We start from the raw sequence: 26,895 nt of genomic DNA, 5'->3' as shown, positions 1-26,895 counted from the left end.
ACGATTTATTAATAGCTCAAAACCATTACATGCTATTGTTCATCTAGACTACAAACCCCAATATAATGTGCACGTCTTCAGTTGTGGATTTCAGGTTTTGCCACCCAAAGCATTCTCTGCAGCTGAGCCTTTTTGTTCATTGACCAACCAAGCCTACATTACATTTAAGATAAACTGTTTTTAAAGGAAATTGCTTATATACTAAGCATGTAGTTTCAACAAAGATTTAATAATAATGAATTAAGTGTAACACTTCAAACAAAGCAGCAGGTTTTGAGAAAAAAAAACTTTCATGAAACAGCATTATCCTTTTACAGAAAGCACTGCAGCTCAATCAAATCTGGTAATTACAATGATCACAAAGCACAATTAGTTTTAAATATGCTAGCATGTCAACACCATACCAATTATCTAGCAGACTATTCTGTTTTATAAGCTTGGAGTGACCTTTCAGGTAAAGCCAATTAGTTATTGGAGTAGGAATGTGGCTCACTTGCTGCCACTGAACTGTCTGACTGAATACTGCATCAGTGTGACTTTAAGCCCATTAAGATCACGTTTTAGAGAGGTGTCTATGCAAATCTGAGGTGGTACTGTAATAGGTAACGTAACTGATTAAAACTGTAGGCAGATTAAATGGGCATTGTGTGGACAAGTTGTTCTAGACACTGATGAAACCTGCCATAACATTTGGATTAAATGCTGCCCAAATTTCTGGATCATCAATTGTTAATGCATCCTCCAATTCTTTTTTACTTCTTCAGAATGAATGGTGAAATATCAATCAGAGGGCAAAAGTGGAAACTATGGAAAAATACATTTAAAACTGAGAAATGGTGGCACTTTCTTTCCATAATAGGTTGCAGGAATCTGGAGTAAGCTATGCAGCAATGCTGTTAAAGCTGATACCCTGGCTTCTTTCAAACAACAGCTGGATGAGATTCTTCGATCATTTAGCCACTGAAAACCATATAGTCTTCTCTCATTTACAGTACACCCGTTATGTTCTTTTATATTGCAAAGATAGCAGAGGGGGTGAATGTCTGATGAAGGGTTAAAACAGTTAAGCCTCATAAAGCTGAAAACCTAAAGCCAACTGGCCAGCTGGTGGACTTCTGGTAGCACCCTGCTAGTTGTGATTATTACAGTTACAGTCAGCTGAGAAACAAATAAGAACACATGCTCCCAAGAATGAAAGATATAACCTGCATTGCGATAAGAAGCCTTAACTGTTTTCCCTGGACATTTTAAGGTCCTGTTTCAATTCACACAAGGACATACATATAACTTGTATCAAAGTTATTGCACCAACCAATACTGTATGCAATTAAAATACTGTAAATGCTGCAAATCATCTGGTTTAATTTGAATAATTTATACACAAAAATTGTTTGTATTGTTATATCCTACAGGCCATTACTACTTTATGACATGCAGTGCCTTGCAAGCATGACACTTTCAAAATTGACTTTATATTTGCAATACACACAATATACAACAAACTGATAAATATAAAAAGCTGATTGTTTGAATATGAATTAGATTTTTAAACAAAATCAGAAGTTTTTCAACACAATACAGCACCTTGCAACACTGTTCATTTTTAAGTGAAGATTTTTAATTAAAACTTAAATTCTGAACTGAGAGCTGAAGTGTAAAAAAACTGGTGAAACATGTCAGCAAAAACTGTAACAAAAAATCAAGAAGTAAAATCATTGGAAGGAAGTGTGTACTTCTGCTGGGTGCTGAAAGTGTTCCAACACCTTTTGGTATAGCAACATCAGTTCAGGTGCAAAATAATAGTTTGAAAGGTCACAAAAATAGTGGTCTCTGGCTGCATGCAATGTTTTTTTAACTTGATAAAATTAGCCTTTTGCAAATACAATATGCATCTACTGTATATTTTCCCTCTGAGTAAGAGTAAGAGAGGCACAGAAAAGGAGAAGTTTGAGTTTGGTAAAATCCATTATAAAGAAGAGGAATGTTGCATCTTATCACCTAGACACAATCTAGTTCAGACCACGCTTCCAAAACTGAGAAGCTGGGCAACCAGAAAACTATTCCACTGGTTATTCCACTGAAGAGCCAGCAGTGACTTTGAAAGGTTGCAACATTCTATGTTTTAAATGGGAATCATACATCGACAATATACCAGCCCTTACACAAAGCTGGCCTTTATGGATGAGTGGCAAGAAAGAAGCATTAACTGAAAAACTAATCATAAATCTATGATGACATATCACAGATACATGGCAGAAGGCTTTATAGTCAGACAAGACAAAAATTGAACATTTCGGTCTAAATGCAAACCTTTACTTCTCATACAATCAAAACAAAGCATATCACCTTGTCAGCACCATCCCTTCTGTCAGTCATGACAGTGGCAGTGTTATGTTATAAGGAAGCTTCTCATCAGCTGGGACTGGAAAGCTTGTCGGGACTAAAGAAAAAGTGATAAGTACAGAGGTTTCCTAGAGGAAACCAGCTTGAGCCACATAATCAAGACTTTTCTAAACAATTCAGACTTCAGCAGGCCAAAGCCAAAATGATGTTGCCTGACAAGAAGAGAGTGAATGATCCTGAGTGGTACTATCTCAAGCCTGAATTCACAGACTTGAATCCAACAATGTTTATAATGAATTGTTCCAAACTGGTCAAAACTGGAACAACTGTACCAAAAAGGAAAGAATTCTTCCAACTCTGAAGATCCAGTAGAGACAAATAAAAAAATATGGTCAGCAGTAATACTGACACTTCTACCACGTACTGGCCTTGGGGGCTGAATACTTACTGTATGCAATCAGTACATTTCACTGCATGTATCTTCTTAGCAGATTGTACTGACATTCAACTAAAACAAAAACAAATCCTTAAATTATAACAGTGTTCAGTTAAAACAATCATGATAAAAATGATAGATTTTCAATACAGTCCATGTACTGTACTTCTATCAAAATGTGATATCATTGCCAGAAGATGAATACTTTTGCATGGCACTGTATATACTATAGGACATTAATCAGTATATTAATGTGGTACATAATCATATGTTTAAAAGATACAAGAAAGAAAGAAGCTGTCTTGTCCGTGACACTCTAAAAAATCCCATTTTTTAGAACACTGTTCATGACATACAAAAACGCAAATTAGTGAGCACAACAAACGTACAGTATTATTTACATGCAAGTCATGTAGCACACAAAACAGCCAATGCCAGAGTAGCAGTAAATGTGACTCCAGTACAGTAACTCTCTAATGACTATCAAACAATGTTTGCAGGTCTCTGCAGTTTATTAAATGAAATGCATTACTGCAGCTCTACAACAAAGTGGAAGCTAGTGTAGAACAGCAGCCTAACAAGGCAAGTGGCATCCTTTGCCTGTGGCAGTGTATGTGAAGGGTTTATTTAGGGTTCGTGACTCCTTGTGGCAACTCTGTGCACCACTGTTGAAAACACACAATTTATTCCCCAGACCCTGCTTGCACTCAGCTTCACCTACATTCACTTCATGCACTTCCATCATTTACACAGTCTGAGCCTCTCACTGTTATAGAATGGAGAAGTGAGTCCCTGTGATTCCAAGTTATTTGCAGTGGAAAATGAATGGAAACTACTTACTTACTAAAGTTACCAACTTAGAAAAACCACCAAAAATATTTCAATCTAATTATTCTAATGTAAAGAACAGGTTTAAATGTTTTTCAAAAATCAAGTGTTTGAATATTTCATTATTCAAACATTAATTAAATTAAAAAAAAAACTTAGGTTGGTGCACATTCTTACTAGCATTGTCATAAAGGTATTCTCATATTCAGTCCCCTCCATTCACTATAAACTATAATATGTTATGCTGTGTAATACTGTTCTACGAAATAGCACAATTCCTAAGTGCTATTCGTAAGTATTTTATTTTTTAATAAAGTCAATTAAGTATCACACCCTTGGGTCCATTAAACAAATAGATTGAGCTAAGCTCTTCATTTTGATGCTAAAAAGCTGAGGTTTATTATTTGATGTTAAAGAAAGGCAATAAGAATAGGTAAGAAAAACTCAATCAGGACCATAGCATGGAAATTGGGAAACACTGGGGAAGAAACATCCACAATTAACAATCTGTAATATAATGATGAAGGAGATAACCACAGGTATGATAAAATTAGAAATCATGCAAGATCGGGTCAGTCAAAGAGAATCTGCAGTTGATGACTTATAACATCTTACAACTGTTAATGAAATCACCAACAACCTCCCAGCTGTAGGAGCAAAGGTATCAACATCCATTATTTGTAGAAGACATTAACAGGCTAAACCACAAAATGTAAAACTCTCATAAGCACCAAATACAGAAAAGCCATATTTGATTTTGCTCATAAGTACATAAGATCATAAGATGAGCCTGGAGAGTTCGAGAACAAAGTTTTATGGACAGAAGATCCATCCTTCCATTTTCTAAATCAGGGTTGCAGGGGAGCCAAAGCCTACACCAGTCCATCACAGGACGCACACTCACACCTTGGGCCAGTTTTCCCAGAAGCCAATTCACCTACAGGCACCTGTATGTTTTTGGACTGTGGGAGGAAACCAGAGCAACAGGAGAAAACTTACACAAACACGTGACAACACACAAACTCCATGCAGACAGAACCCCAGATCCAGAATTAACCCAGGGCCCCAGTGCTGCAAGGCAGCATCGGTAATCCCTGCACCACCATGCCATCCTGGGCAGAAGATACAAAGATAAATCTTTAGAACAGGAAAGCTTATAGTGTGGAGAGAAAAAAAACAACTGCAGATGATCCAAAGAACACTTTTTCACCGGTGAAGCAAGGTGGAGGTAATATCTAATAGGGCCTGGGCATTTATTAATATCTACAGAACTGGCACAGTTGTCTTTATTGATTATATACTGTAACTAAAACAGGTTGTTTCATTTTGAACAAATCACCTACTGTACACTGCCTGAATGTCACACAACTGAGTAAGCCTCTACCACCAGACTGTATTTTTCTTTTTCACTTGTAGCTCCCCACAATGAGGCAGCTCCAGGTTTATTGCTTGATTATTTGAATCATAATTTTAGAAATCTAAGTCTAATATTGATAAGCCACATAGTGTAAAAATTGTTTTTTTTTGACAATTTTAGGAGAAAACAAATCACCTTTCTCGGGCAGAACAATTTCTTACATTTTACATAAAAATATTTTTGCATGGTATATCAGGGCAGATATACCATATTCTAAAACTTGTTATGGCAGGAAAATAGTGCCTCCTAATGTATAATCATAACTTTTAAAATATTAATCTTAAGGGAAACATTTAAATATGATATTTTTTATATAGTCTTTAGTTGGCTCTCCTGTAGCCTTTGAGAAGTCAGATACTGTATTCAAGATTTCGGAAGCCCACCAACAAATTATTAGAAATTATTAAATAGTAGCAGTGAACTGCTGTGCTCAATGAAGCCATTATGCATAATCTTGATGGGCTGAGGCCCCATATCTAAAAATTCAGAATATTACATCATTGGGCACTGGATATTTTTTGGAATTGCAGTTGATACAGCAGTCTTCACAATGAAACAGATTTGTTGTTTTAAAAGTGAGTGGATTCCTACTGTCTTGCCTTAGTACTGGCTTCAGTGAAAAAGAAGTCTGTCTTCCACCTCGGCCTAGTTTAACAAGTATAAATAGAGATGCCATCTGATTGCTGAGCTGAGACTGATATGCTAGCAGTTCTGCTCCAGCTCCAGCTATTCTCCATATTTTCTTCACCAGCAATCAGAGCCAGGTGGAAAACCAACGTGCTCTGCCCTGCTGGGTGCCTGCACACATCGCCCTACTTGTGTGAAACTGGCACATCAGAGCATCAGAAGAGAGGAGGCTCATTTATTAGAACAGCTTCCTGTGACTAAAGACGGCTTCCTACTGCCCCGCTGTCCACCCACACTGACATCCATTTAGAACTGTAGGACATGGGGATTTCACAGACAGATCAGTAATCATTACACAGCCTGCCTTCATTTCCATAGATAATAGTCTCTTAAATGGATCATCTGTCCATTTACAGCAATTGTTGTTCCCATAATAAGTGGTCTGCCTACTATAACAGTTGTGTGTTGTACACATAAAGCAGGAGATAACAAAGGGTGTTGAGTTTTAAAGAGTCAAACAAGACCTTGTGCAGTTAACCAGAAATGCCTACACAATTCTGGTCACCTAGCCATATGAATCTGCAAAACAATAGGGGCAATATTATGACAGTTGTGTGATACAACCTCCAGGTCATAAAAATTGCCCAGGCTTGCTCAGTGATATGAAATCAAAATTACCAGAGCTTTGAAATATCTCCTGACAAGAGAGAAAGCATAGCATGAAACTATTCCCTTATTACAGCACTGCTCCCACTTTAATTCAAATGGACATCTTTGGTGTATGTGAATATAAAAAATACTGAAAAAACAATACACAAATAATGCATATTTTAATGCACAAATACCTTAATTATATATTTGTATATTAAAAATATAGCTGAGGGAGGATTCGCATAGTGTTGATTAAGTAAATCTGCCTAATGAAATAACTATATTGTGCAAACTGCACACTGTCAAACGATATTTAGAGGGACCATTGAAACTGTCCACGGTCAAAGAACAGCCACACCAGAGGGTGGCATTACAGCTAAATGCGACCATAAGTTGTGTCTGTGATGATCTGCACACCTTCTTCACTTGATAGTAAGGATGTCAGTGATATACCAGTCACTTGGTATACCAAGTAGTTGACCAAGGAAACATGTTTTAAATGTTGTGAGCCTGATCTCACTGTTCTGCTGTCCAGTTTTACTGATGTGCTTGTTAGAGAAGGACAACAGACTACATAAGCACTTAATACATTCCAGAACTTTCAACTTGTAAAGTACTTATTGCACCTAATATCTCGACTCAACAGAGGCAGTGAGCTTTTCAGGTGGAATTTACTGAGGCACTGTTAATGTGATCAAAAGTTAAAAGATATTCTTATTTAGGAAATGCATTTGAGCAAAGACTGCACTTGCAAATGGCATAACATTGCATAGACTTAGGAACTGTGAGCATCTGTGAAAACCCTCATTAAGAAATTGTATTTTTGGGGGATCTTGTTAAAAGTCAACAGATAAAAATCCTGTATCTCAGCCTTGAGTGTTTAAAAGAACCAATTAAGGCTGCAGCCGCTCTGGCAAGCTGGTGATTTCTGAAGCAAACAGAAGGCTTCTGAGGAATTAGTTTTAAGATGCCTGCCTGAAGATTACTTTGAATCCCTTTTGCTTATCGAGATTTGTACTTTTCTCCCCTAAAGTTCTGTATCACAAACTCCTATACATAAAATAAATCACACACAACTAATTGTGACATGGTATAATCTCCTAACAAATCTCCTTCAAATACAGTAAAACTAATAACATTAATAAATCACCCTTATTTCAGAAGGGTAAGGTCCCTTCAGATAAATTCCTAAACCCGATGTGAATCCAGACAGCTGTAATAATGAGTTCCTTGTATCTTGCCCATGAGGACCCTTTATTCACTAAGGTATAGAAATCTGTGTAAACTGTAGCCAAGATGGTCTCAAAAGAGCTCTCCTTTCTTCCAGGATTGACTTCAGCATGCTCATCATCAGCTGGGAATGCTTCTATCCTGCCAGTTTTCTAGTTTTTGAACAAAGTCCTTTAGGACTCATTGTACCATGAATGGTTTGGTGCTCACTAGAGTTAGCTGATGAATGTATAGTGTATTGTACAGATGAATAGCAAAGAACTCCAGGGCAATAGATGAGAGACACAGAGAATTCTCTTTTATGCCCTCCAAACATACAGCAACGGTTTATTATTTCATCATTTTGATGTGATGAAAAGTAGAAAAGGATTATAACTAAGCTGCATTGCTATATATTTGCCTGCAGTGTAGAATTTAATTCTAATTTCAATACTGCTAAAAAGAAACTCATCAGATGAATATCGTCTTACAGAAAACATGTACTTAAACTTATCAGTAACAAAAAAGATAAATACAAAACATCATCTTAGTAATCATTTCAATGTTGGACTCCTATCCTGCTGACAAAGCATTTAATGTCAGAATTAGTCTACTCTGTAAGCAGCATGGAGCACATTACAGATAATGCCTAATCTAATTAATCAAAAATCTGTACTAAGATTTAAAAGGTATCACCCCCCATGACTCATTAAAATAAAAAAATATCCCAATACATCCCTGACAGTCTTTAATTGTCAATAAAAAGTTATCTTGAAAGATACACCTTTACACAAGTAATTAAACAAATGTAATGTAATTTGGATACATGGTATCCCAGTTATTGCATATTGCCTAATCACGCTTGTAAATGGCCTGGGTCCATGACTTTTGTGATCACAACATTGCACACCAGTCTCTTGCTGCATTAATAACATACTCTTAGTCTCAGTTTAACCTTAATCTTATTGCTGTAAAGCAATAAAAATATAAGAATAAGAAAGGTCATGAATGAGAGGAGGCCATTCAAGCTATTTAGCCACACATAATAAAATTAATAATAATTAAAATAGCACTCTTCCACATACGATATACAAGGTCTGCCATATAATATATACTGATGGAAAAAAGAAATGCAACATCTTTTGGAATGAGAATACTATAGTTATAGCTTATGTACCTTCACAAAAATGTGTCAATTTGTTTTAAGCCCTCTGACTACAGTAGCTATACAGCTTGTGCAGTGAGGCATTGCAACTTGCCAATCACATGAAAGCTCATTAGGTGCACTTTTACCCAATGAGGTCCAGGTGGAACAATGCCCGATCAGGTCACCTTTAAAAAGGCCTTAATTCAAAGCTTAGGTTAATGCAAGAAAAAGGCCACACAGTCAGTTTTCTGTACATTCCATAATGCGTCGAATGTCACCAGAAGCAAGGGAGAGGGCCATTGGGATGCAACTCCACTGCGTCCCGGCTGCAGAGAAAGTTTCAGCAGACCGGCAGGACAGATGACCGTCCAAGATCCAGTCGCCCTCGAGTGACCACACCAGAGCAGGACCGACACATCAGACTGGTCCATCTGAGAGACTGTTTCAGATATGCCACCCGTACTGCTGCTGAAACTGCTGGCAGACACAATGCCCACATCAGTGACAGGGCAGTGAGGCTCCATGCTGCTGGCCTTAGACCAAGGTGACCTGTCAGAGGCCCTCTGCTCATATCTCCTAGACTTCACACCTGACTAGCTTTAACAAAATCATTAAAATACATGATGTAAAATACATAAATAAATGTATTATTTTAATCTGTAGTTCAATATCCTATTCCATGTTAAAGTTTTGTCTTTTTTTCAAAATGTTTTGAAGTGAGTACTAGGAAATCTACTTTGTAAAAATAAACAGTGATTAAAACATATAGTAAATATACTAAACCACATATACATATTTGGCAATACCATGAAAAAAGCATGATGAATGTACAAGCTCAAACTTACTTTAAAAACACCTTATGTGTGTGAATAATCTGGATAAACATGAATTTATATTTTCAGGGAAAAGTTCAAAGTGACAAAAATGTAGAATAGTAGATAACCCCATAAAACAAACTTCAACGTACAGTTTATTGGATCAAACCACTTTAAAACTGTTAAGCACACAAAAACAGACAAGATGAAAGCTTTCATGTTGCTTTTTTGGTTATTGTTAAGTGACCTCAGAATTCCATCGTGATATTTTCAAATCAATACCCCAGTAGGAGAAAGGTGCACTGTGCTTTAAGTGGTGCCATTCTTTGGGGATATTAAAACAACTCCTTAGTCATCCAAAATTCCATGGCCATCTTTGCAAGAACAGGGGTATTAACCCTGGTGTGAAGTTCTGAGTAATTCAACTGGTAAAGCAATTCTTACTTCTCTACCTGATTTTCTGTATAGTGGGTACTGCAACTCAGTATGAATGAAGTTGCTCCCCTTCTGTATGTGTGAAACACTTTAGAATTCTTTAGGAGAGGCAATAAATAAATTATCATTATCATTTCTTGAATAAAATATCTGCTGAAGTCTTAAGACATTAGATTCTATTCACATCAAGGAGTATGATATTCCTTTATAATCAGGAATTACTGTGATTATTCTTTTTGAACACTTTCCAGTCCAGTGAAATCCATTTTGTAATGTGTTGAATCAAAATTCAACACGATATTCTACATGACGACTTACCACAACATCGTCCAATGCCAATATTACTTCTATTAATTTAAAAAGTAGTCTCAGTACATTCTGCTTGGCTGAACAATATTTTACTGAGGGTTATGAGACAACAGCTTCTGAATCGGGCAAATCAGTAAGAGCCTAGATTATATGGTGCACTGGCCTATGTTCTCTTTAGCTGAGAAAAGAAGGAATTTAGCTAATTAGTCTTCTGAGAAATTAAAATAGTTGGGACATGCTCTTTGCAGACAATACCGTATCTCATTACTTTCAACAAGACAAAGAAAACAACAATTACCACAACAATTAGAACACCACAGACACAGATGCTCTGAAACTAATTAAAGACCTGCCTAAAAACTAATAAGATGAGGATGACTGGGCTTCTCGGCAGATATGTGTCTTTGTTTCAAGCTAAATGGAGCAGGCTCAATGTGGGAATTTGTTTTTACTTTGCACTGTAAAGTCTCTAATACCTGCTGAAGATGTCACAGATCCACTTTTTTCAACCCTTTTCTCCTTAAGGCAATTTTCAAAAACAATCATCTCTGGACATTTTCTCCTATTGTATGACAAAGGATTGCAGAAGAAGGGAAATTCCTTAGCATATTGCAGGAGTCAGAAATTTAAATTGATCGGTAATGCCATATATTAAGTTGTATAAAGATGGGGTTTAACATATCATTAATGAGATAACCTTCTTACTTCTTACTGGTTCTTAAGAATGTTAAGAAAGTATCTCCAGGTACTGCTAATGTTCATATTAACCTTAACCCAGCATTCATAACTGAATGTTGTTGATGCTAAATGTCTAAAGGTTTTATAAATGTCAATTTAAAGTGAATAAATTTAGAATTTATTCTAAATTACCAGACGTATTTGGTTATTGCACATATGTAATGTTTCACTCCAATGGGGATTTCAATTAAGTTTTTCTGCTGGAACAGGTGAAGATATTACTTGGTGTGCAAAGTGAGCTGTATAGTGCAGGGAATTCCAGTACAAATTTGATCTATATCATGAGACAACTGTGACTTCAAATACCCATGTTTCTGAGTGTGAGCATAACTAGCTTACTGCCTTCAGGGTTAGGTGGATAAAAGTTGACAAGAGTTTTCTTGACTTGGCATATAAATGAAATCCCCATTGCTGCCCAAACCCTTAGTAGCTAGCAGTACAGTCACTTATGTGGGAAACATACTGTATGACATGACATTTCTGAAAATAGCTGCTTAAATTATGATCTAACTCCCTACCATGCTCATTAATTGTCCATATTGGCTTGACTGTCACATCTTAAATCAAAGGTTAAGACCCTTTTCAATTTTGTCTCTTTACAGCCAGACTATTATTCAAAGACATGCAGGCACTACAACTGTCAGAGAACATACTAACACAGTTAATGCCACAGCTGACTGCAGATGATCTGCTCTTTGGAACACTGAAGCCTAACAGTTTCTTAATGAATCATTGTAAGTTAGTCATCCTAACCTGAACACCTGTGTTCAAGGACAGGTTATGAATTAGTAGGACAGGACAATGCCACAGACACTTGGCAATATGCCAAGGCCATATTTGAAAGGCCTTACATTTTAAATGGTTATTTCAGCAGACGCAAGGTTCTCTGGCACCTCCCAGGCCTTTGCGGGTTTGTGAGTATGCTAGTGAGCAAAGTGCCTCCTTTCAAATTGGCACTGAGGCCTATATATTGATTCAACATGCAACATGTCAAAAGGTAATGTGTCAAAGGTTCAATGGGTAGGAAGGCTGCAGGAGCAGGATTGCAGGATTGTGAATCACAATTGTAAATCAAGAACTAATTAATCCATAATATCTAGTGGCAATCACAACTGTAAATCCAGAACTAAATCCCGAATATTTAGTGGAAACATGATTCTGAATTGACAAAATAAAGGTTTTTAAAATATATTTTTGCAACTAATTAAAATAGGAAAACAAACACGAGTGCTGAAGTTGCTATTTGCTATTGGATCTAGCTGTGTCGTACTTTATCTAGTGTAAAACCAATTATTCTGAAGCGCGGCTTTAAAGGAATCACAAATTCTAAAATAAATGTGAAGAACAAATACGAAGGATAAGATGTGAAACGATCCAGGGACATTCTGCAGTCTCTCAATAGTGCTGACTATAAAAGTTCAACTTCAGATATTTAGTCTGACAGTCTTTGTTGTCCTTAGTTGTTCTTTGTCTTTAGGGATCTAGTCCAGCATCACCTTGGTCTATATTCCTGCTCCAGGTGCAGCCTATTGTCACGTTCACCTCTTTACCCTTACTACAGTACTGTATGCCACATACTCATTTTTGAGCATAAAGTGTGATTGAAGTATTAGAAAACAGTATTCATACTCAAATCACATTTGAATACAAATAAAAGTTTTTAATTCACAAATAATCACACACGTTTTAAAATAGAAAGTAGTAAATAAAATAGTTTGGAGAATTAAGAACCACACTTTGTATTTAAAACGCTTGCATACAACTAGATTTCAGACATCCCTTCCCTTAAACCCTTTGTAAATAATCTTAGAAAGATATTGTCATCCTTAGATTAAGTTCGTGCACACAATACATTCAAGTATGGCTCCCCAAAAGTGTGTGATTTATAACAATTCTCTTACAAACGTTTAAATAGCTTATTTTTGGACAATTTATCAATGGTGGTTTTTAATTAGGTCTAAATAAACCTGTTCACTATTCAAATACTTTTTCACTGTTTCACCACAAATGTTTCAGAAATATCTCTTGTACGAAGTATCTTAGTTGCATAATTCTGTGAAAAGCCAAATATTTCGAAACTGACATTGCCGAGGAAAAATTATTTTACCTTCCATATTAAGTGTAAATAGGTTCTTATTTAAGTATTAATTGATCATATATAGATGCTGCACCTTTTGACATTTCTATTTTTGCTATGCAAATAAACATCACAAGATAACCATAACCTTTTAAAATTAATTAATGTGAGATGCGTTTTACACCTGCTAATTGCTTTCTCAACCTGATCCAAGCGAGGTAGGGGAGCTTCTCCTTTTAAAGTGATGACTGTTGTTTAATTAGTTTTGATGATTATTTTTTTGTGTGTGCAATTATTTGTAAAATTGAAGCTGCCCCAAATCACTTAATTTACTCACAGTGAAAGATATGCGTCCTTTTAGCCTCTGAAAAACAAATGATTGCATTTCATGAAAAGTATGTCTATTACTTTTTAGACTAGGCAGGCAAATTAATTGCCTTATACTCTTATAGTCTTTCTTTCAAACCCCCTTTATAAAACAACTAGCAGGTGCTTCCCAAGTCAATGGTCTTCATTGATATCCTGATGGGGACTCACATGGAGTCTATTGCATCTTAGTTTTTATGCATTGAGGCTGCTATACAACTTTTCATGAGGAATAATGGCTCCCAATCAAAAAATGTGTTATGAATGTTTATTATACAGTAAGGTAAGGCATAATGAGTTTTAGATAAATCCGTTTGGCTGCGATCCAACAACCTGACTACAGGACAAAGAAGTCTGGACCATACAGACTGAAGAATTAATCAAGGTGTAGCTGGAAAAGATGGAGATGGGATGGAGGAGGGATGGAAAAGAAATTGTGAGGAATTGGGGTCTACTGCACCTTTTCAGAGCATTTTGGATGGCGACACATAGCGAATTAGAGTTTAAGCAATAAAGGTGAAGGGGATCTAGGTTGCCATCACTCCTCCTAAACTTGAATTGAAGACTAAAAGTTGAAGAACACTTTAAGAACCTGAATAGCACCTTTTAGAATAGCTAAAAAAAAAAATCTAGTATTTTACTATATTATTTGCACTGCAGCAGAAAACATTGGGCAGTACAGCATAAAGACTAATTATGTACATTCTTGCCAGTGGTAATCTCCACTCTCATTATTAGAACTTGGATATGTAGTTTTAAAATTACAACAATAGGCTGTTCACTCAACCACTGTCTGAGTCAGTGGCCTATATACAGATGCAGCCATCTAGAATGTGCAAGGTTTCAGTCAATATATTGCTTAAGACAGCATTTCAGACAGCAGTGTGTCATGGCATTTTTATTTTTTCAAATAATCTGATGCATGGCTACTCTACAGTGCATACTGTATCCCAAGAGCACATTGCAATATATAATTTAAAGATTGATCTAAATACAATGCAGTACATGACAAAGTTATTCAAAACACTGGTCAAAACTTTTATTTCTGTCTGTTCTCTTTTTTACGTTCATTTGTTTTTTAATACAATGTGAGCTGCAAGATAACTGTAACTATGACCATTGGTTTTTCACGTCCTGTTTGTTTCAACTGTAATTCAACTCTCTAGGATTTGGACTTCAATATACAACAGTGTATAAAATAAGTTATATTTCCATGACAATTGAATCTAAGCAGGTAAATATATACATATTAAAACGAAAAAAAGATGTATTACTCTTGTTAGGGAAAAACTCTTAACAGAGGTAACAGAACAGTGCAGGAAAAATTAAAATACAAATTGAGCATTGGATAGATTAACATATTAGATTTATAGAACTATCACCAAGATAATAAAGAAAAAACAAAATAAACCCATTTAACTTGAAGGTCTGAAAAGACATAATCCTGCTTATTGCCAGCAGCCATTTCACCCTGCAACTCACAACTGGCAACCCACTGAAGCTAAGCAGGTGTGAGCCTGGTCAGTACCTGGATGGGAGACCTCCTGGGAAAAACTAAGGTTGCTGCTGGAAGAGGTGTTAGTGGGGCCAGCAGGGGGTGCTCACCCTGCGGTCCATGTAGGTCCTAATGCCCCAGAATAGTGACGGGGACACTATACTGTAAACAGGCGCCGTCCTTCGAATGAGACGTAAAACCGAGGTCCTGACTCTCTGTGGTCATTAAAAATCCCAGGGCGCTTCTCGAAAAGAGTAGGGGTGTAACCCCTGGCCAAATTTCCAATTGGCCCTTACCAATCATGGCCTCCTAATAATCCCCCTCTATGAATTGGCTACATCACTCTGTTCTCCTCCCCACTAATAGCTGATGTGTGGTGAGCGTTCTGGCGCACTATGGCTGCCGTCGCATCATCCAGGTGGATGCTGCACATTGGTGGTGGTGGAGGGGAGTCCCCATTACCTGTAAAGCACTTTGAGTGGAGTGTCCAGAAAAGCACTATATAAGTGTTAGCAATTATTGTTATTGTTATTGTTGACTCAAATTGAACTGTCAGTTATTTAATCATGGTTGGTCTGATGTTAAGCAACTGTAATTAAATTAAAATTTGGATATATATTTGTGCATACACAAGTTGCATCAAAGAGCAGGCAACGACAAGCATCTCTTAGCCTTTAAGCTTTCCTTGTAAATAAGGATTACAAGACAACTGTGTAATTGCACCCTTCAGTTATTGTTTAAAATTTTCTCTGCTCGGGCAATATTTCAAAACATTGTTTGCCATTTATTTTTTTATGGCTGCAATTAGTTGGCTCTGGGAAACTTGGCTAGATATTACATGCTAGAGCCAATATATGGATTTTGCAAATCAAATGCAGAGGATATGGCAACAAACTTCAAAATAATTAATTGCATTCCTTGATCACGTACTGTAAATAGTTTTAACACTGTCAAATTCAGTGACATGGTTAAAATTGACCTCATACTGTATGTATTTGAGTATGTCACAATGCCTTGAGCAACTCTCACCTAATTAAATGTGTAGTTTAGCAATATCTGCTAACTTAACTAAAGTCTTGCTCACATAGCAATTAATTTAATCACTCCTATAAAAGAAATATGTAAAACATTATTTTTTTACAGTCTGTGAACTCAAAGTTCAATATTGAAAACCATTAAAATATTTTAGGTTTAACCAATCTAACAATTTCTACTTGTGTAAATCAGTGGTTTGGGGGGAAATACTCACTCCTTAGGTGACTTATGGTTAAAATCTCCCCATTACCACCTCCCAAATTAATTATTGTTTATTCCATGACACCTGCTGTCCAATTTGTCCCGGGGACTATACTGTAAACTGAGACAAACCCTCTGTCAGGGCACAAATAACAATTCCAACATTCCTGACAATGTTCCACTTCTAAGATTGAAGACAATGTCTCATCTCTGTCAATCTGAGGCTTTCATGTGTTGTGTTTTTATAGATGGTAAATGTCTGTTTAATGTTGTGCAAAATATTTTAAATCCAGCCATCCATGCTACGTGGAAACTGAGGCAGCCACTCAAACTCCATCTGACATACAGTAGCTGATCCATCCATTTTTTAATCTAAGATTTTCATTAGCTACTTTGATTGATTTAATGGCTGCAACTGTCCCTTGTAATTAAAGGGGTATTTTATAATGAAGCAGTTTAATAAACCAATTAGATTGTTTCGATTAGAGAAACTTGAATATCTATATATACCTCTGTAAGTGCATCAACAATGTTAAAAATAAGCTGTGAAAAACACACAGCTCTACTGAAATACTACAGAAAAAGTAGTATTAAAAGTGCATGCAACCAGCTTCTGGAACAAAACCTTTTTTTAAGTATAAACAGTGCAAAGGACAATAATGTTAGGGCACTTATATAAGTATGCAAGTCAATTTAAATTCCTCTTCTTGGCTTGAAGGTAAGAGAGTAAGTATGATGGCTTCTCTAACCCTGGTTTGACTGTTTTCCTGAGAATGAACAAGACTGAACTCTGCAGGAGCACACACTGTACAAACCACAACTGACTTTTACATGAATTAAAACATAAGGGGACTTTCACTAGGTCAGATAGTGTCTCAAATGAAAGATGACAGTGAAAGATGAAATAAAACACGGTTCGTCACATCAGCTCCGATAATTTAAAACTTTAAGACTGAAAAAAGGTTAATGAACCATAAACTGTAGGAACAATATTGTCCGTTTATGAGCACACTTTTTGTCTCTTAACTTTCTGGTCTGATTAATGCTACAATAGTTTGGTCATGGACTCAGCTCACACAGCTAAGAGCTCTATTCAGAACACAACAGAGAATGGACGGCATGCAAAATCTGTTTATAGGTCAGGGCAGGATGCACACAGTCTGTCACACCACAGCAGTATGCCTTTTGGGAAAATGTGGATCTCACAGACTTCAGATGACCACTGGGCTGCCTAGTTAGACAACAACAAACTGTGCAGTAAGCTTGAACCAAGCTGTCCCGTTTGTGGCCATAAACATTACGTGGGCCGATGTTATGTTAATTTAATATGCTCAGGCTTTAACAACTTTTAGCGATTTGGAACCAAGTTTCAATAGGAAACACAGTATTGAAAGAGGGCATATTCAAGACAGATACTCCTACACAGGCAATCAAAATCTGGTTTATCCACCCTTACGAACATTTTTATGTTCATAACAGAAAACTGTTATGTTGTAACTCTAATAGCACTACACAGAGGAAAATTATATTTGTCATAAATAATTGAAGTCCAGAAAACACCATGGCCCCATTTATTGCCACCCCTGTATTTACTACTTTGTAAATCCTCTTGGCACAGAGTACACTGACATGACTCCTCCTCTATTGTGCTCTAAGTGCTTGGCACTTATGAAGATTCTTGAGCATTCTTCCACCCAGAAGTACTTTATGTCTTTCAGAGATTTTTTGTTTCCTCTTTGTAAACTGTCTTTGTGAGCTAAAATCGTAAATGCTCAGTCAATTGAAGTGAAGTCTGGAGATTGACATGGCTAGCCAAGAATATTTATTTTGTGTGCTCCTAACTCATCAGCACTTTTTCAATTTAGAATTGTGCAAGACTGCCTATTTTCAGAGGGAATCATTGACCAAAATGTTCTGATATGTATTGGGAGTTTATCACTGGTGACATGACAGCTGGAAACCAGGACTTCAATATGCAACCCAACATAACAGATCCCCCACCATATTTCACAGTAGAAATAACTGTTTTTGCAACAAAAGACTTACCTTTTATAAACCAAACATGCTTCAGTTTCCTCCCACAATGCAAAGACATGCTGGAAGGTTAATTGGCTTCTAGGAAAATTGGGCCTGGTGTGAGGGCATGCCTGTTTGTTGTCTGTACCCTGTGATTGACTGGTATCTCAGAAGTGGCTGCTTTCTTACATGCCTATCTCATTTATACAGGCTTCATACACAACATGCAAATGGTGGTTTTTAATTTTGTAACCTGAAGATACCAGTGTATCTTAACACTATTATATGTTGCTCCTTGCAATTTCCAATACACACATTTACACAACGTGCTTTGATGTGATAAGCTCCTTTTTCTGAAAAAATATAGTCCAGGATATTGGCTCCAGTTCAGAAATAAGGCTTGTGGGGACTTCATGCTAGCAAGGTGTAAACTAAAATCCACCTTCCTTTAAAAAAAACATTATTGTGTATATTATAATATAATAATACACTTTATTTTATATTGCACCTTTAAAGGTGGCATCTCAAAGTGTTTTACAGAATGATAACAACAATAAAAAGAATACACAAGATAAAACACAACTACAATATACAGAGGAAACTCTGTGGATGGTGGTACTAAGAAAAGCAGAGGGGTGAAGAATGGAACCAGTAAAGTAAAGGCTTTTCTAAAGAAGAAGGTTTTGAGTCAGGATTTGAAGGAGTTTTGAGAAGGTGACTCTCTGATATCCTTGGGCAGAGAGTTCCAGAGCTTGGGGGCATAAATGGAGTAGGGACCTATCACCCATACAATGTAGAGGGGCCTGGGGGACAATTAAGAGACCATAATTAGAAGAGCATAGGTTGCGAGGAGGGGAGTAGGGCGATAATAGTTCAGACAGGTACTGAGGTGCCAAGCCATGCAAAGCCTTATAGGTGAGCATGAGGATTTTAAAGTCCACATGGAATTTGACAGGAAGACAGTGCAAGGACTCCAGGATAGACGTAATGTGATCACTTGCACTACACCTGGTCAGTATTCTGGCTGCTGAATTTTGGACACACTGCAGTTTGTTGAAAGCAGATTTAGATACCCCAGCGAGTAGAGCATTACAGTACTCAATTTGAGAGAACACATATGTGTTGATCAGCTTTTCGGCCACAGTTAGTGATAGCACAGGGCGTAGTCTAGTGATATTTCTGAGGTAATAAAAAGATGTTTTGACAATATGCTGCACATGTGGGTCGATGTTAAGCCAGAATCGAATATCACCCCAAGGTTTTTCAATTTAGACTGAAGCTCAAGTACAAAACCATCTACAGATAGGGTTACAGGATTGGCTTTACGAAGTTGATGGTGGGTGCCAATAAGCATGACTTCAGTCTTATCACAGTTAAGATGAAGGAAGTTTTGAGTCATCCAAGTTTTTATGTCAGAGATGCAATTAGAATAGAGACAGCCACATCAGTGACAGATTTGGTATGGATGTATATTTGAGTGTCATCAGTGTAGAAATGATAGCTGAGACCATGTGATTTTAAAAGCTGACCAAGTGTGAACATGTAAATGCTGAAGAGTAGAGGGCACAGTATTGGGGCCTGAGGAACACCAGACTTGACAAGACCAATTTCAGACCTATACCCATTAAGAGAGACAAAGTGACAGCAATCAGTGAGGTAAGACTTGAACCATTTGAGAGCAGTGTCAGAAACTCCAAACACAGTCTGAAGACGAGAAAGAAAGATGTCATGGTCAACAGGGTCAAAAGCAGCACTGAGATCAAGAAGGATGAGTATAGAAAGAGAACCAGAACCAGAAGCTATTAGAAGATCTTTAGTGACTTTGACCAGGACAGTTTCTGTGCTGTAAAGTTGACGGAAGCCAGATTGGAGGGGTTCAAAAAGGTTATTTGTCATGAGGTGTTTATGTAACTGAAATGTGACAGCACATTCTAGAATTTCTGCAAGAAAAGTTAAGCTGGAGATAAAGTGAAAATTGTTAAGATTGTCGAGAGCCATGTTAGGCTTTTTTGGCACAGGGGTAATGGCAGCAGTTTTGAGGACCACTGGTACAATGTCAGTGCTTTTGCTTCTCCAGAAAGCAAAATAAAAACATCAATTGGAAGCAGCTTTATCTAAGATATCATAGAATTATTTGATATTGCACTGGGAAATAAGATCAAACAAAAAACAAACAAAACAAATGTCCACATTACGTTTAATATTCTACACCAAAACATAACTAAAAAAAATGCATTTTGTCTATTTTCTTTTTCAGCTGACTAACCATTTGGATAATCATTTTCTATGGTTCTGTGAATGTAACATCTGTTGGAGAACTTTAGTAAGGTGAAATACGAAAGCATCTGGTACCTATAGGGATTGCTTACTAGGTGAGAATGTATTAGGTATTTCTGCAGTGCGTTGTTTCCAGACTGTTCAATTTTATTTAACAAACAGTTGCATCAACTCTCACCAAAGACACAAAAGGACAAGACTTGTAGATTTTTTTATGTTGTTTCCTTTAATACAGGAAGCACATTAACATTCGGGTTCTTCCCCCATATGCAAAAACAAACAAAAAAAAGTATAAAAAAAAACAAAGCTTATAAATCCCTATAAACCTCAAAAGAAATTGACAAAGGTATTGGTTATTTTTCACAACTCCATGATACAAAGCTGATTCAATGAATTTACTCTATTTCAGAATACTTACCTTTATCATCGGAGAGAAAGCAGATGCATGGGGTGCTATGTGGAATTATTGAAATTCAGTGTTTACTTCCCTGTTGCAAGGGAAAACACTGGCACTTATACAGCACATAATCTTTGTGTTTAATTAAAGGTTTTTAAGGATTGCTAGGCCTCCCCATAACAGACAAAACAATCAGTGGCACCAGCTGTTCTTACAAGCATTCAAAACGAAGGGGAGATGGGCACTGAGCTGTTGCACAAAAAGGATATACCTGCCCGTCAGAATGTGCAGGCTTCCTTTCTCATGACATCTCCTGGACAGGACCTTTAATAAGAGCATCCTAGAATTGCTCATGCACAGCATTCAACCCTATGTTTCTTGTCATTTCTGTTGGACAGCATTTCTACATACATAAGCACACAGAAAAAGGAGGAATACACTAGTCCAGGGATTCCTAAACATTTCTTACCAGGGCTTATTTTTAAGCCACCTGTCACAGTTAGAACCCCTATATATTTTAAATTAAAAAATATATATATAATTACTAAAAAATATTTGAAGGTTTAGAAAGTTTTAAATGAAAAGCTCTTCATTCGTATCACCACCAGACAATCTCTGGACACATTGTGATTAAATCCACCAGAACGATGCACAGCTCATATAAGACGATGGCAATACTACAGTATATGCTGAATCAACTGCACAGTAAAGTTGCCTCGCAGCTCTGGGGCCTTGAGTTCAATTCCAGACGTGGTGCTATCTGAGTGGAGATTGTACAGTCTGTTGTCCCCGTGTCTGCATGGGTTTCTCCAGGTGCTCCTGTTTCCTCCTACAGTCCACAAACACAGTGGTAGGTTAACTGGTTTGTGAAAACTGGCATTGTTTGGCAGAATAGGCTCCAGCTGCCCCGTGACCCATTTTCTTAAAGAAAGCAGCTTGAAAATGGATGGATAACTAGGTTGTAGAAACAAAAACAACCTTTTAATTCACTGCATCATGTCATGAATGAACACAGTCCATAACAAATGAACCTTTGCATCCTTATTGTGCTTTTCATCTCAATGGATCCCAAAGCATTTGTATAGAATTAAGGTGACTCAACTTCTTTGATCTCTGAATTGCAGAACCCTTGTGAATAACAGACAGGACCCATTAAGCACAAGGAACTGCACTATACAGCAAATCTGGTACAGACGTAAGAAACTGCTTGTTGAATTGTGTTAATAGTTTCTAACATGGAAACATTAATGACAAAGTACTTAAAAACTTAACTTAATATCTTACTGTACTGGTGAGACGTGTCATCTACTGGTCCAACAACAACACTTACAGGAGCAACCTGGTTTACCTTGGAGATGCCCCATCCTCATAGTAACCAGGCACAACCAAAATAAGCTTTTGAAATTATCTGATGTACTGTATGCTAGACACAGATGGGTTTTTGTTGTCTGGATTTGGTGATTGGAATACACTGTATTATCTGTAAATCGAGTTGTTTTTCTTAAGATAAGAATCTTAATAAGATAAGAAGAAAATATTGTGCCACTGAAAGACATACTCTACAACACTGGATACTATAACATTGGATGTTATGTAATATGATACGAGCACATAAAGACTTATTTTGGAGACAGAGGATAAAACTATGGAAGTTAAATAAGAATGAATTAGAAGAAGGAAGAATAAGCACTTTTGAAATTGGTGCCTTAGCAAATACCAGAGAAAGCAAAACGAACAGGCATGCCCCAATGGACAGATTATAATAATGATGATGATGCTATACAGTACCTGTCAATGTGCAAGTAAATACTTTGTATAATACTTTGTGTATATGTAACCAATCTTTTTTAATGGCATGCTGTCAATGAACATGAGCAGTAGCAGACTCTGGACCAACATATATTCAATACAATAAAGATCACAATCTGTCAGAATGAGCAAAGTATCAGAACCATGAAGTCTGCAAATGAGATGTAAATCTTCACAACAATTCAAAGCTTTTTTCAAAATCCATATGAACACTAGCAATTCAGTTCTACTTTCTAGTGCCTGTATGTCGCCCATGCTTAGACTTACTTGATGTATGCATCTATCTATCCTGCTATTTCTTTTCGCTATCTAATGTAAGGTGTAGTAGTCATGCCACAGAACCTTCCTTTCTTTTTCTACACCCATCATGCTATTGTTATTCAGAAGGATTATAATTTATGTTCTGTGTTTTCACAGTTGACATTTTAAACTTTACCTCTTGAAAATCATTTTACTTTGAATATATTCCTTATTTGACCAGATGTTAGCACTCTGTGCTGGAGAGAACTGAGCTAATTAAATACTTTCACCAGGCTGCCACTTCTACAGTTAAATCAATTCACAGCTGTAAGAGTCTGTGCTTTCAAATGGTACGACTCACAGAAACTCAAGGCCGTCTGGAAATAATTGGCTTCTCCATCTGCGAATCAGGAGTGGCAGACAGGATTTAAAGATCTGTCCAAATCCACCTAATCTATATTCTGTACAATTAACTGCTCTTAGATAATGAATATGAATACTGATAGCACTGTGCTACCCTGGTGAAAACAAAGTGGCCACCTGTCCCCTATAGAACAGATCTAGTTTCTGTGTATAAAACCAAGAGCTGCAGCCTGGCTCACTTCTCTGCTGCATTGTGCTCCAGTTTGCGAAAAGAGATTGATTACTCCTGACTGAGATGTATTATGCCAGCTTCATAGAGAAAATCCTTCCCATCATATAGAAAGAAACTTTACAAGTATACCCATAAGAAAATTACGTGTTAAACCAAATGGCTTAAATTTCTTGCTTTCTGAAGATGAGCAGCTTGTCCTAGCTTTGTTAGGAATGTCCAGAGCATGCAGCCCTATACATTTTCCAGCTTCAGTGTCCTTACAAGCAGTAAAGCTGAAAAGATGATCAACATTTCCATTCAATCCCATAGGTTGTCACAGTGTTGCTCATCCAATGGAAAGGTCAGATGAACATCTCGCGAATTAGCTGACTGTTCTCTTGCCTTTGAACAATATTGATAATCGTGCACCCGCATCTCAGCATCACTGCAATTTTCTTTCTTTTATAGCTTTGCTAGGCAGAGCAGTGAAGCACTTTCAATACCACACCCAAAATGGGTTTTGCATGATGACAGTGTTCACACACTTTGTAAGGTAAAGATTTTGTGACACTTCAAGAAAGGTCTAAGCTGTCAGATTGGAACCTAGGGTTTGGTGGCTACGAGATTTAGAAAAACCTTTTACTAAACTAAAATCAGTTTCACATCTTTGTCCTAAAGCAGTTCAACTTTACACTGCGCACACAGCAAAAGATGGTTTTGACCGAGTGTAAAACAGCAATAACTTCAGATCATGTAAGACTGTACAATGTGCAAAATTGTCAGCTGTCATAGCGGAGGAGTTTGCTTTCAGTTGCAGTCCCAGACACACAGTTGCCATAATAAACAAACATGCAGCAAAAGGTTAGCACATAGGGAGTGCAAACAAATGTAATCTAGAAGTCAAGCTAAAAACTGCTTTTACAACAGCTGCTGCACTTGACTTGAAATGCATATTCATTTTTTTCCCTTTCCGGGTATCTCAGAAACACAGCCACAAATTAAGGATTGAACAATAAACAGATTTTGCAGGGTCTTCTTGATTGAGCTTCCTATCTAGCGAGCCACCTGTCAAGTGTGGCTTGGCTAGGCTATACATCTTCTGCGAATAACCTAATAGTGCAACAGTCATGTAGCTGTTCTGTCAGGAGAAGACCTCACCCTGAGCACAAGGATATTAGTCAGCACGAGGCTTATTCCAGACATCTGCTTGTCAGCCTCCACAGTGACCGTTGTTGATCATGGACTTCGTAATTGAGAGTGATGAATGACTTGACCTCTTGCTGTATGCAGATAGAAAATGAAACACTAGCAAGGTCGAGGGCAAGGTTTAAAGAGAAGCAGCAACAAACCCGCAACCCAGGAGCAAACAAATTTCCTCAGGATCTCCCTGCTGGGGACTATTTCTCTGAAAAGGTCTCATATATCTTGTTACACAGGTATAGAGCATTACTTGTTGATTTTACTTATTGATCTTGCAACCTTGGACAGAAGACACAAGGCCACAAATATAATAGTATTAGATCAGCAAAGAGTAACTGATACTGCCTTTTGTAGAAACCTTTCTTGTTTACTTAAATCAAGAGTTAAACACGACACAAAGAGGTTCTTAAAAACATGTAAAGCAATACTGCTCAGACCTAGCTCACTAGGACTGTTCGCTATTGACCTTGCAAAGCAAATTTGATCCAGGGAATCAATGGGCTTTTCAGACAAAGCTGGAGCCTGTGTATTTACAAACGTAAACATAATGTGTGTAAGCAGGGAACATTGTAATTTCACTTGCTTACACATGCTGCAGGCTCCTGTGGTGTTATGGTCTAAGAAACATGTATAATGCATGTAAGCTTGTGATCATGTTATCCTTGTGTGGTTGTTCTATGGAATCTTTTGTTTGATCTCCATGTGCTGTTAGCACAATACTGCAAGAAGTGCTGCAATAATAATACCACGCGGGGGGGGAAGCACAGCACATTTTTTAAATCAACAGCTTTAAACAAAGAATAAAAGGATATAAACTACATATCTTTAAAAGATATCAAATGAAGAGCTGATCAGATATTTATACTATTATTTCTGGACTGTGATAAATGCAGTTGAACTGCAGTTTTGATTAATAGGCTTGAAGCCTGGCTTCTTCAGAGCTTTCTTGCATTGTTTTTGCCCACTCCACTCCTCCAGCAATGTATTACAACAGATGGCTATACTGCGTAACCAAATGACATTAGGTGCACAGGGGTTCAGTCCTGCACCAGTTTCATCTTCTCTTTACATTAATAATACAGACCAGGCAGATAGCTGAATGTTAGATCGTCTAACACCATTGTGAATCATATTACAAATTTCTCATTCTCACCTGGGGACCAGATTATAACAAAAGCTAATGTAAATGGTTGTATAGTGATAAAATGACATTTCTATATACTTTTAATAAAATGTATTAAAAGCTATTAAAGTAATCTAAACTTACTATAAAATAATCAAGCACATCTTTATGTAAAGATTTTGTACCAATTCTATATCTACAATGCACAATACCATAAATTTAAAAAATACCGTCCGCAGCAATTATTAATGCTTGTGCTCCCATTTATCTGAACAGAATTTACTGTTTAATCGAAGGAAATGGTCTGTGCCTTAGAAGTAGTAATTAGTTCAGACACTCAAAATGTAAATCAAGCTACAACGAAGCCATCCCCTTACATGATTGTGCCGTTTTTCTAAAACTTTATTTCATGTTTTGCCTAGTGTAAGTTCAAATAAAAAAACTATAGTATTTCTAGAATGTTTCTTTGTTTTTCAGGAAATTTTCAGGAAATGAGTTTATGACTGATCTACCATCCTGGTATTTATTAAGATAAAGAGCGTACTTTAATCGGTTGTAAGGATGATAATGGACTGTTGGACTCATTGTCTATACTAAAGCCTCTGTGGTTCAAAGGTTAAAAGGTCTGTACATTTGTTTACACTCATTAGCCAAAATATGATGTATTCCCACTACAACTTTGAGAAGTAAGAACAGTTTGGACAGAAAACTGAATATAATCTATAAAACTGGAATCAATAGCATTTGTTTCATGTTAATTCCTCACAGTATATAAAAGAACTAGCTAATTGTGTCATAACTAATTGTATTATGCACCATTATATACATTATATATGCAAAACATCCAAATATATGCAATAATTAGAATATTTCATCTAAAACACAGGTATTCCCTGAAATACAGCTATGCAAGCACTTATTAATAATATTTTACTGTATGGTTTTAAATACAGTACAGTTACACTTCACAAATCAATTTGTCAAAAAAATAAAATGGGATTTAATCATGAAGCTGAATTAAGGTTAAATTAAACTATAAATTACAACAAAGAGTGTACAATAAAGATAGCTTTACTGAAGTGGCCTGTATGCAAAGGCAGTCTTTCTTGATCTCCTTTTGTATGATTATT

At 36.8% G+C, this 26,895-nt stretch overlaps 1 protein-coding gene across 2 annotated transcripts in view; it reads right to left on the bottom strand.

Annotated features, from left to right (window-relative positions):
- The window catches only part of atrnl1b (attractin-like 1b), a 422,410-nt gene that overhangs the window by 81,595 nt on the left and 313,920 nt on the right, over window positions 1-26,895 (bottom strand). Inside the window, exon 27 of one of the 2 annotated variants that reach the window (XM_015347888.2) lies at window positions 20,671-21,648. The exons of the other annotated variant lie outside the window; for it this stretch is intronic. Coding sequence (XP_015203374.1) covers window positions 21,514-21,648 — 135 coding nt within the window. The 3' untranslated portion in view covers window positions 20,671-21,513. Of the gene's footprint in view, window positions 1-20,670; window positions 21,649-26,895 lie in introns of those variants that run through there. 2 annotated transcript variants of the gene reach the window in all.

The sequence above is a fragment of the Lepisosteus oculatus genome, chromosome 4 (assembly GCF_040954835.1).
Source record: "Lepisosteus oculatus isolate fLepOcu1 chromosome 4, fLepOcu1.hap2, whole genome shotgun sequence".
In the NCBI taxonomy this organism is placed as follows: domain Eukaryota; kingdom Metazoa; phylum Chordata; class Actinopteri; order Semionotiformes; family Lepisosteidae; genus Lepisosteus; species Lepisosteus oculatus.
The sequence above is the reverse complement of the archived record's forward strand: the minus strand, read 5'-3'. Positions and strand labels throughout refer to the sequence as shown.